The sequence below is a fragment of the Euleptes europaea genome, chromosome 2 (assembly GCF_029931775.1).
Source record: "Euleptes europaea isolate rEulEur1 chromosome 2, rEulEur1.hap1, whole genome shotgun sequence".
Taxonomy (NCBI): Eukaryota; Metazoa; Chordata; class Lepidosauria; order Squamata; family Sphaerodactylidae; genus Euleptes; species Euleptes europaea.
The window spans coordinates 49,959,112-49,971,164 of NC_079313.1; the positions used below are offsets into that span (position 1 = coordinate 49,959,112).

The 12,053-nt window shown below is 44.3% G+C and overlaps 1 protein-coding gene across 1 annotated transcript; it reads right to left on the reverse strand.

Annotated features, from left to right (window-relative positions):
- Positions 1-836: 836 nt before the first annotated feature.
- Positions 837-9,474, reverse strand: LRRC8C (leucine rich repeat containing 8 VRAC subunit C). The gene is made up of 2 exons (XM_056844620.1): positions 9,328-9,474; positions 837-3,168 (listed from the first exon to the last, which is right to left on the reverse strand). The coding sequence occupies exons 1-2, from the start codon at positions 9,463-9,465 to the stop codon at positions 898-900; spliced, it is 2,409 nt and encodes an 802-aa protein (XP_056700598.1). The 5' UTR covers positions 9,466-9,474; the 3' UTR covers positions 837-897.
- Between the last annotated feature and the right edge of the window lie 2,579 nt (positions 9,475-12,053).

Below are 12,053 nucleotides of genomic sequence, written 5' to 3' on the forward strand. Positions count from 1 at the left end.
CTTTCTGAGAATCACATGATAGGAGGTCCAAGAGATCACTTCTGGGTATTCATTATGCATCGCCGCCATATAGCTTCAACTTGAAAAGACTCACTGATGCATAGGAGGGAGCACCAATGCATACAAAAGAAATGTAAAAACTGAAAGTCACATCGATATTTCATTGGAACGGAAACTGTAACAAAAGCTCTGACATGGCCAGGAGTGCCAGATGCAGAGGCAGTGACTCACAGACATGACCTCACTAAAGCAAACTGAATCCCAACTGCAAGCATGATTTTTTTTAAAAAATTAGCATGTTCAAGAGAACAAGGCTTCTATTGCCACTGGAGAGAGTAAAAGCTGTAGGAGCACAGAAGGCTCTTTCTCATTCCATAACCAGAAATCAGGAAGTGCCTCTTATACATGAGGGACTGTCTTCCTGGACTGCCAAGTTTGAAAAACAGGGCATTCTGACCTACCGAGATTATAACGACCTGCAATTCTAATTGATAAAAACAAGACAGAGGGGGTACTTACCACCTTAAAGGATAGAATAGATTAGAATTGCTGTCGCAACCATACATTCATCTGCTTTGCATGTGTTACCTGTGTTATAAACACACTGCCCCTATTTGAACTAGCTCACATTTCTTTCTTTTTTAAAAGGAAGACATAAACAATTTCACCAGTACAAAATAAAATTAGAGTTCTATAGTTATCAGGGCAAACAAGTTATAGAAACAAATTTACAGGGAAAATGGAAAATTTATACTATATATACACGTCTTAGTCCAAAAGTGTCTGTCTATACAGCAAAGTTTGATTCAAAAGGACCCCCTCCCTCCACAAAGGCAGACTAGCTAATTATGTACAAGGCATTTGGAAGAGGCATGTTTCTGTAAAACTGCAGGAAAGTCACTCTGCCCTCATCTGCTCCCTGACATCCAAAGGCAAAGTTTCAAACAAGGTGTCTTCAACCACTAGACCACACTTTTTCAGAGCTTTACATCCACTGAGTTCTGGCGGGAGGAATTCCAGATGGTTGCCTTTAATATCTAAGTAAGACAGAAATACCAGATTTCCAATTTTGGGTGACAAAATGGACAAGTTGTTTTTTCCAATCTTCAGTGTCTTCAGTTTTTTGCAAAAGTACAACTCATCTGGCACACTCTCCACTTTGTTGCAAGAGATAGAAAAATACTGTAAACTCTGTAGGACTCCTATTTCAGGGGGGATGAATCGGATATCATTATAAGACAAGTCTAAATATCTTATTTTGTTGCAGAGAAAGAGGTGGGATGGGAGAACCTCTATCTTGTTGTGGCTAAAATAAAGCCTCTCCAGGCTTGTCAGTTTCTTTATGTGCTCGGGAATATAGGTTATACTGTTGTGCCACAGCTTGAGGATTGTAAGTTTTCTAAGGTGTTGAAAGCTAAGTATCTCCTCTATTGATTTGAGATTGTTTTCCTTTAAGTCCAATTCTAGGAGGCTGATAAGGCTGAAAATGGCATGGGGAATGCGCTCCAAGTCACAGTGCACTAACTCTAATTCAGTCAAGTTAACCATTTTCTTTAAGTTATTGAGCATCACTAGTTTAGTGCCATCATTGTGAAGACACATTTTTTGAAGGTGACTTGAAACATCAACCACGGACTGTGGGACTTTGGACAGGTTGCTTTTAATGTAAAGAACTTTAAGCCTCTTAAATTCTCGAAAAGACTCCAAAGTGATATTTTTAGAAATGTCATGACTTAAAGAACCAATTAAATACAGTTCTTCCAAATTTCTCAGTCCATACATCCATGGTGGTAACTCCCTGAAGTCATCAAATTTGACATTCAGAACTTTCAGATTTTCTTTCAAAAATACCAGAGCTGCACTGTGGATCTTTGCAGAGCACTGATACAATGAGAGCTCCTGGAGATTAACCAGTTGTGCAATAGTGGCTGGTATCATGACATTATTAATGATTTCGAGTTTCAATGATTGCAGCTCCGTAATTTCGAAAACTGTATCTGGAAGTCCAGACAGCATAAACAGCTGCAGTTCCAAATGGTTGTGGGCATTCATCTGCAGCCTCTGTCTTAATTTATCTGCAGTCCACTCATTATTTAGATTCAGCTGTTTCAGTTTGTTTTCACTGACCTCTGAGAGAAAAACAGCAAATCTTTTGGAATACAGAGGATCGTATTGGTCTATCATGTGGAGCATAAAAGCAAAGTCGTTTTTGACATCTGGGATATCATCAATCCCAGTCTCTTGACGGACGTACTCAAAAGAATATTCCTTAAGTGAGCGGTAGAACAACCAGTACAAAGTGTAAAGGCACGTGAATCCATAGATACTCACAAAGCAGAGATAGCAGAAGGAAAGTTTAGAAAACAGATGAGCCATAGTATGATTGCATGAAAAATTCTTATATCCTGTCATGTCCTGTATGTCGACATTGCAATCCACTGTAAATTGGACTTCTGAAACAAGTGCACTGTTATATGCAATAATGATGAGAAATTTAATAACTTTCAGCACTGTCTGGCGAACATACATAGCATACAGCAGATCACTTTCCTCAACGTGCAGTCGGAACTTCTTCACTTTCTCAAACAATGCTTTGGCCTGTTCTCCTTCTTTTTTATCCAGGGCCCCTGGTGTTCCCTTATCCACAACGAACTTTTCAGGTATAGATCTCAAAGACTGAGTTTTGACTAAAGTACCTTCTGTGCTCGGCTGAATAGCGTTTGACCTGTTGATATTGTTCTTCCTGTTATCCTTCTCCTCAGAGTCTTCACCAGACACCTCAGATAAAGCTCTTGTGGTCCAAGGAGAATCAAAGCACTTCCCCAGAATGGAGATAAAATGTTCAATCTTTGAACTCGACCCAGGGAATTTGAACCAGAAGTTGCTACATAGCATGAAGATCAAAGTATGTATAAGGACAAGGTAAGGGAAGTACTTTGCGTACCAATGGAGGGCACGTTCATAACACATTTGGTTTATGAAGCTATACTGTTGGAGGTCTAAGTCGGTCTTTAGTCCTTTCATTTCAACAGTGGCAGGAGGAGTGGACGGCTTGGGTGGAACAGACGGGGTTGCATTGGAGACTAAATTTGACACATTAGGAAGGTTAGAGTAGGTCTGTGACAGCTGTGCTCTTTTTGGAAGGCATATAATCTTGTCCTGCATAACCTGAAATGAACAAAAACCCATGTTATAATATGTAGTGTGTAAACAATGGGTACTACAGAGAAAAGGAAACAATGTGCCTAATTCTGGAGGAATCTCATTAGCTTTGGAATTAATAAATGTGCACCCTACAGTGCTACTGTGTAGTGTGACAACCAACATGTTTCCAGAATGGCACTGCAACCAACAGAGGGACCCATAATACGGTCAATCTTTACTTCATTAAATATTTTTAAAAGAAATGCATATGTAATCTGCACCATCCCAGCAGCTCAGAACAGACTGCGGCATTTTTTTTTCTAGCTGACTGTATCAGCACCCAGAGTCAGAGATGAAAGTTGAACATGTACAGCATAGTTTTACTTCCCCATATCCTGTGGAAAAGAAGGGGCACATGTACAGTGACCTCACTTCCTGAAAGAACAAGGTCATTATGCCTTCATTGGCAAATCATGACTTGGAGCTTCAGATATGGGACAGAGATGGGAAAACAGGATGAGAGAGAACAGGACCCTGGCCTGTCTTTTCTATGCAAGGAGGAACCGTTTCGAGAACACCTCTCTGCAATTATTTTGGAATATTAGAATTAAATTTAGGGGAAAGGGGAAATTACTGATATTTCAATACTCGTCCACAACCATGTTGGGACAAACATGACACCAACCTGTTATTCCAGAAAATTTGCATAGGGAAAGTGTTAGACATTTGGTCCCTCAATGACTAAAGGCATTTCAGAGAAGAAGCTATTTTCTCTTGCAGCAAAATCAAACAGAAGTTCTGTGGCACATTAAAGACTTTTGTGAGTCAGACCTCACTGCATCACTGCTCATGCTGGGAGAAAAACAACAACAGGGCAAGTATGCTATACAGTTGCAGTCATTGCAGATTCTTCAAAATGGCCATACAGGTACTTTAGAACAGGCAAGACTGGCAATTAAGTGGCAAAACCAATATGGGTGTCAGATTTATTTATTTCACTCATACTCTGAGCTTGTCCAGTGAGAAGGATAACCTTGCCACACAAGAGGGCAAGAATTTGCTTCCCTTCAAAACATAGTTGAGTTAAAGCAGGAGCAGGTACTGAAATTGGGCCAGTTCCATGGATAAAAAGGGTTTCAAACTCAAGTACAATCTCTGGTACATATAGTTCTTTATTGTTTCTAAGCAGCATGCAAAGCAAAATGTCCCTATCATGCATACAATTACAGAGTGTCTGAGAGATTACCAGAATGCTTTCATCTCTCATATGTCTGTCAGGGAACCAAATACCCTGCAGGATTCTGCCCCCTAAATTAAATATTTAGTACCATTATCATTAACAGTGACACTTCATAAGATGTATGGGTCTTAGCTACTGGGTTGTTTGGAGTGATCCCAGATTTCTACCCACTGAGCAACCCTAATTCACTTTGATGAGACTTACAGTCTTCTTTCTATCAATAGAGTATATGCATAAAAATGCAATATGCAGGAATGCAAATATTTGATTTTCACATGCCATTTCCCGGAGTTTCACACATCTGTGCATTTCAGATGTGCTTACTTCAGCAAAATAATAAAACATTGATGGTGTTATAGCCCTCAATCAGACAATTACCAACATAACCACATAGTAAGTTTATTACGTAAGAGATATCAAAAGAATGATGGTATGCCTCCCCCTTGCACAATTTGTTAAGCCCTCTGAGTCATTGGAGAAACACAGAACTGACAGAAATGATGGTCTGGAGGCAAGCTGGTAACTGAGACATGGTAACTGAGACTCTGGGTGTCGTGCCATTGATGCTGCTACAGGGCTGCCCCCGGCTGGCAAGACTTTGGCTGCCACCCCTGAGGTCTGAGCTAAGGGGATCTCCTCGGCCTCAGACCAATCAGAGGGTGAATCTGAACTTTCCTCCTCTGAGGTTGCCAGCTTGGTAGCCTACTGCAGAGCTCCCGAGCTACATGCATCCTCCTCCTTGGCCTCCATCCCCTTGGCTTTATACCTCTCCCACTTCACCAGTTCCGCCCCTTCCGCTTCCCTCCGCCCTTAGTCCCTCCCTCAAGACCATAAAGGCTTCCCCTGTCTTCTCCTCCCTCATTCCCTTCCTTTGGAGAGCCTGGAGGAGGTCCCGCCGCTCGGCGTTGCCTTGCCATTGCCCTTCCGTTTGGGCGGGCCGGCAGGGGCTCAATACCCCTACATTCTTCTCCCCCTCTCTCAGCGAGGCTGTTTCCTGGCTGGTTCCCCAGCCGACCTTGCTCTTCCTCTCCCGTTTGTGACAGGGAGAGGTAGGAGGGACCTGCCGCCCGTTTCACCTGGGGCCCGGCGGGATCTGCAAGGCTTTTCATCCGCTCGCTCTCCTCCCCGCCTCTCAGCTGTTGGGCGGCGTTCCCAGCAACGGCCGCAGTGCACTCTGCCCTGGGGTTTGGGAGGGAGCTTGTGGTTGGAGCTCCCTGGCCCCGCGGACACTCGCACTTTTGGCCACCTCCCAGCTTTTGGGCGGGAGCGACTCCAGGCTTCGGAAGCCCCGCCTGACTGTTTCGGGTTGCCTGGTAAGTTGGGTCAGGGCCCTGCCCCCTCCCCGCCATCTGTGTTGTCGTGCTGGGGGTTTGGGGTGTCTCGGGAGCCCTGCTGGACGGGCGACACGGGACACAGGTTTCCACATGGAGACTCCTCCACACACAGCAACATGAGTTGTGTGCTTTTTTGCTTTGTTTTCTCATGACACCATTTCCCACTTGCACAGGAATCATGCACTCCCTGATTTTTCTGCAGAAAACTCGTCTTGATTTTAAAACTGATCTTTCCAAGCATGGTGATTGTTGGGCCGTTGTTTTTTATGGGCAGGGAAGGAAACGTACCCCTTGTGCTTGAATGAAAGGGAACATAGCTCTCCTGTGCATCCCCTACCATTTATTTGTTGATATCATTGTTGACCCCCGTGTGAATGGGACTGATTTTTTTCTGGTCAGGGCAACATTGTAGCGCTTCAATTCTTTCAATATAAAACATAGCCAGTTCTGCTTTTCTGTTGTAGGTTGACACATATGGTAACAGTGAATAGCAATCCCTGGCAATGTTGGATCTGGAAGCTAAAGGGAAACAGAGATATGTACCAACACATTATTCGATCATTGTGATCCTTCATTCTGTGTAACCACCGGAGGGAGCATGGTCGGAGAGAAAAGGGTTGCTCAATAAGTAATACTGTAATGCTCCCACCACCCACTTTACAGCTAGAGCTTCCTTCTCAATGGTGGCATATCCTTGCTCTGGCGGGTGAAATTTCCAGCTGATGAAGATGATCAGGCATTCTTGGACTCTGTAGGTTTGGGTAAGTACTGCTCCCAGGCTGCTGTTGGATGCATCGGTATGTACGGTGAATGGTTGGCCGAGGTTGGGGTTCTGTGGGGCTGGGGATTGAGATAAAGCTCTCCGCAAATCCTGCCATGCCTGAATCCGAGCTGGGGTCCACTAGTCTTGATTTGGCTCCGTTTTCTGGAGGCTATCAGTGAGCAGACTGACTCTAGTCGCATAATGGGGTACGAAACAGCCATAATAGCTTACCAGACCCAGGAACCCTCATAGCTGTTTGTATGGGGCCAAGGGGCATTTTCAAGGGTCACTACCTTATGAGGTACTGGTTGAATTTGGCCCCTTCCTACCACAAAGCCGAGATGTTTTAATTCCTGGAAGCCAAGCCTGCTCTTTCCAGGGTTGATCTTCAAAAGTGCAGCATTGATCGCCTGCATGACCTGCTTCACATGCCTTAGATGGGACTCCCAATCAGGGCTAAATATAACGATGTCGTCAATAAAGGCCCTGGCAAAGCTGTGACATTGGGCCAATACCCTGTCTACCAGCTGTTGGAAGGTCGCTGCGGCGCCGTGAAGGCCAAAAGGCATGATGTGAAACTGGTACAGCTCGGAAGGGGTAGCAAATGCCGTTTTCTCCCTATCTTGGGGGTACATGGGTATTTGCCAATATCCTTTGGTGAGGTCTAAGGTTGACAGATAATGGGCTTGTTCAAACTGGTCTATGAGAATATCAGTGCAAGGCATGGGGTAGGCGTCAAACTTTGCCACTTTATTGACTTCTCTGTAATCTATACAGAAACAAGTGCTCCCATCTGGGTTTAGGATGAGCACTATTGGACTCTGCCAGGTGCTGTGAGACGGCTGAATGACCCCTAATTGCAGTAACTGTTGAACATTGGCTTTGATGGCTTCCCATCGTTGACGGGGGATGGGGCGCCACACAGCTCTGGCTACCTGTACTGGATCAGTCCATATGTGGTGAAAAGTCCAGGAGGTGCGACTGTGGTTTCGGTCAAAGGTGGGGGGGCAACCCTCAAAACAACTCTTCCAGTTGCCTTCTGGTGGTTGTCGACCAATGGAAGCGGATCTGTTCCATCTATCTTGCCACATGGTAGCTCACCCTCAGGTAGCTCTCCTGGTTTAGCACTGATGGCAAACTGTTCCAGCTTTCTTTTCACTCACAGTTTGAGATCATTAATGTGCAGCCTTTTCCGATGTCTACAGAACGGGCCGCATTGTACTTCATAGGAGAGGGGACCGAGGACACTCACCGCTGTGTATGGCCCCTGCCAGGGGTCTCCCTCAGCCGACCCGAAAATACATTTCTTCATCAACACCTGTTCTCCTATAGCCATTGTCTGCTCTTTAGATCCACGGTCATACCGGTCTTTTTGGGCCGGTTGACCCAAACCCAAGTTACAGCCAGCCACTTTCTGTGCTTGCCACAAATTCTCTTGCAACAGCCTGAGATATTCTGAGGGCTCCTTGCCCTCCTGGGGGTTATCAGGGGTCTATCCTTGCTCCATCACCCTAGGATGTTGTGGGGTTTTCATCCAAACACTAACTCAAAGGGGAAGAAGGCGGTGGAGGTCTGTGGGGTCTCTTGGGCAGCAAAAAGGACAGGATTGAGGAAGAGGTCCTATTGATTTGGCTTCTTGGTGGCCATTTTCCGAAGCATAGCTTTTAGGGTCTGATTGAACTGTTCAACCAGACCATTTTCTCTAACAGCTTCCTTCCCCTTATCCATGAGCCAAGGTGGTGACCTCTTGGACTTTATATTACCTTTCCTGACCTATAGTATACAATCTAGCTGAGCCTCTAGTACTGAGGGTTTGAGTAACCCCCAAGCCTTTTCCAGAGATTTCCTTTCAACTTCCTTTTTACCAGGTTCCTCATTTTAGAGAAGTTCCCTATTTTAGTCAAATGTAATTGTGTGAGATTTCCCAGGCACTTTCCCACATACATATAAATTAAACTTGATGCCATTGTGGTCACTGTTGCCAATTGGCTCAACCACATCCCACACTAAGTCGCTGGCAGCTCCAGTGAATATTAAATCTAGGATTGTCTCCTCTCTGGTTGGGTCCATGACCAACTGCTCAAGGGCACAGTCATTGAGGATGTCTAGAAATTTTATTTCTTTGGCTTAACAGAAGCATGCATTTATCCAGTAAATATGAGGATAGTTAAAGTCTCCCATTATTACTACTTCATCACCTTTGGATGCTTCCCTGATTTCATTCTCCATCTCTAGATCACCCTGAGCGTTTGGGTCAGGGGGCTGATAGAATGTCCCAGTACTAAATTATCTTTGAGGCCTGGTATTGTCACCCACAAGGATTCTATGGATGAGTCTGCCCTTTTTATGGTTTCTAGTTTATTAGACACTATGCCCTCCTTTATGTACATAGCAATAAGCTCTTCCCTGTCATTTCTATAGAGTTTGTACCCAGGAATCACCATATCCCATTGGTTCTCTCCCTTCCACCAGGTTTCTGTAATGCTCACTATATCTATGTTTTCCCTTTAAACCAAGCACTCTAACTCCCCCATTTTCGCTTGGAGGCTTCTAGAATTAGTATAGAAACACCTCTACACTATCTCTTTCAACTTGCCTGGCATGTGCCCTTGGGCATCCTTAAGTGGCTATCCCGCTTTACTTTATCATCCCCTTTCATATCTACCCCATCTCCATGTGGGCAATCAGAAGCATTTTTCCCTTTGTCCATTTGCAATGACTCTGCCTTTGTTCATTTGCAATGAGTCTGAGGGAAAATTTCTCCTTTGGATATATTATATCCAGAAATATTATGCTAGGAATCTGTTATATTTTCCAGCTGTCTTAATATTGCAGTGTTTATTTACCTGTAATGTGCAGCCAAACACTCCAATCATCAGCATGGCAACAGAGAGATAATCTGTAAATACATCCCACCATGGCTTCAGCACACGGAAGGCTGGCTGCTGTTCTGAGAACTGGCGGAATTCAGTGATGGGAATCATTGTTCTGAAAGACAACAAGGGAGAATGAGTGGTTAGTCTTTTATATCTTATTCACTATGACTTAGTGGGAAAGTGTTTTTTCTTAGCATTTATTTCTCTAAAAGCAGGGCATGAGTGCTTGATTCAGAATGGGACAACGGTGCAAAAGGAGCCACAGCGTTTTTCTGAAATGAAACAACTCTGGAGAATTGTTCAACATTTGCCTTCTTGCAGTAAATATTTGCCTTCTTGCAGAAAACATGAACATACTGATATGGGTACCTGTATGTTTCCACAATGAAGTGAACAGCAGCTCCTTGTAACAGTTCATGGTGCCCAAGATCCTAATGTTGGGGGTTTCCATACTAATTATTTGTAACGTTTAATGAAATGTCTTACCCTTTTGTGTCCGCACCATTTCCCCCCATTTGGTCTCAGAAACGTTTTCCAAGCATTTAATCATCGTGTTTTTGAAAAATGTGTACATGATAGTGTATTTCTTTACTCCATTTCAAAGATGATCATCCTCAGGTTGCAGACAAGCTGGAGACACTTCTTTTCTCCACCCCTCCATTGGCAACATTCACTGCGTTGCCTGTCTCCTCCCATCTTCCCTCCCCTGCCCTCTCCTTCTGCCAATCATTTACTTTGCTTTGTTTTTTCCCCTTAATCTGCATTTGAACTACCGAAGGAATGATGGAACGTTGAACAAACCCCATTGATTTGCGTGGGGTCCCGATTTAACTTTTTCCTAACAACTCTTTCTCCTAACATTTCATTTCCCTTAAGTGTGCTTTGTAATTAGGCTGACTACCAACAAGGGGGGCAACAGGGGAAAGAGGTCCCCACTTGTGTAAACCGAAAGCAAGCACACACACGCAGCTTCCTGCTCTGCTCCCCTGCCCCAAATGCCTCATTTTCTTTAGCCCCTAAAAGTGGCAGCAAGGATCACCAAGAAGGGTGGCATGCGCGTGAAGCAGGGAGGGAGGGGTCCAGTGAGAGAAAGAGCAAGCAGTTGGTGGAGGCTGCGGTGACCTTTTAAATGGCAGCATCAGCTACCAGCCCTGCGTCCCAAGCTAAGAGGCAGCAGCAGCTTCCTGCAGCAGCATTCTCTGAAATGGTTCCCGCACAACACAATCACACAGGCAGGATTCCCTTCTCCCTCCAGTTCCCCCTGCTCTTCATTTTTTAAAAATTTGTTGAATATTTACTAGTGAAGGAACGCTGAAGCTTTGTAATAACCCCGATAGGACAGCGGCTCTGTGATTTGATTTTTTGGGGGGAGGGAATGTGTCTGCATGGACATTGTGGTTAGGGACTTTCTACATGCCATGCAAATGAAGTGATTCTCAAAATGGCGCACAAACACAAGAAGAACACAAGAGTAGCAAAGGGAAAAAAACAAAACAAAAAAGTAACCCACTGAGATGGAAGCCAATCACAGTGCACCATTGCACCAATGCTAGAGCACATGCACAAAAACAAAAAAGGGGGAAGGAGGGGGGAGAGTCTTGGGCATTCACAATGCCACGAATGATGTGGCGCCCCCCTGAGGAACATCATCCTTTTCCTAGAACACTGGTTCCCAACCGGGGGTCCGTGGACCCCCAGGGGTCCGCGAGAACTAAATTAAGGTCCGCAAAACAAAGTTATAAACCCATAATAAATTAATATTTTCAATTAAAAGTTCTCTATTATATATAGGGATCAATGGCCACATCCGCAGAAGAGAACAGGCAGTTCCAATGGGGATGGGGGTAGAGGAATCCCTGAAGGTTAGCTACTGGGCAGCAGCAGTAGTGGAAGGTGACACTGGCGGAAGATCTTTCGAAGACAACGGCAGTGCCACTACGGCTAACTCTGGTTAGTACTGCGCAGAAGAAGGCACTGGTAAACCACTTCTGACCAACCTTTACCTTGAAAACCCTATGATGAGACAAACCAAAATGAAAAAAGATATAGTGCTGGAAGATGGGACCCCCAGGTCGGATGGCACTCAATCTGCTACTGGGGTAGAGCAGAGGACAAGTACGAGTAGCGCTGTTCTTAATGATGCGATTGGACTAAAGCCGAAAGGACGTTCAGTGGTTGACATGAATAGATGCAAAAGGAAAGTCCGAAGCTGTTCGACGCATAAAATAGGAACATGGAATGTGAGAAGCATGAATCAGGGTAAGCTTGAAATTGTTAAACAAGAAATGGAACGTATGGACATTTCAGTCCTGGGAATAAGTGAATTAAAGTGGACTGGATTAGGACATTTTCAATCAGAAAATTACAAAGTGTTTTATTCAGGGAATGACAAAAAGAGAAGAAACGGAGTTGCTTTAATAGTGAGGCAAGATGTAGCAAAGGCAGTCAGGAGCTATAATGCAAAGTCTGACCGAATAATATCAATCAGACTTCAGGGAAAGCCTATCAACATAAGCATCCTTCAAGTTTATGCCCCAACTACAGATGCTGATGAGGAAGAAATTGAAAGTTTTTATGCCAGTGTTCAGGAAGAAATTGATCACACACCTAAACAAGATATGCTGATAATCATAGGTGATTGGAACGCAAAAGTAGGAAACAAAGCAGAATCAAATGTTGTTGGCAGATTTGGGCTA

Excerpts from the sequence above, each read along its gene's own strand:
- LRRC8C (XM_056844620.1), bottom strand. The coding sequence starts at position 9,465 with ATGATTCCCATCACTGAATTCCGCCAGTTCTCAGAACAGCAGCCAGCC. Across the intron at positions 3,169-9,327 it reads TGTTTGGCTGCACATTACAG|GTTATGCAGGACAAGATTAT; the intron begins GTAAATAAACAC and ends TGTTCATTTCAG.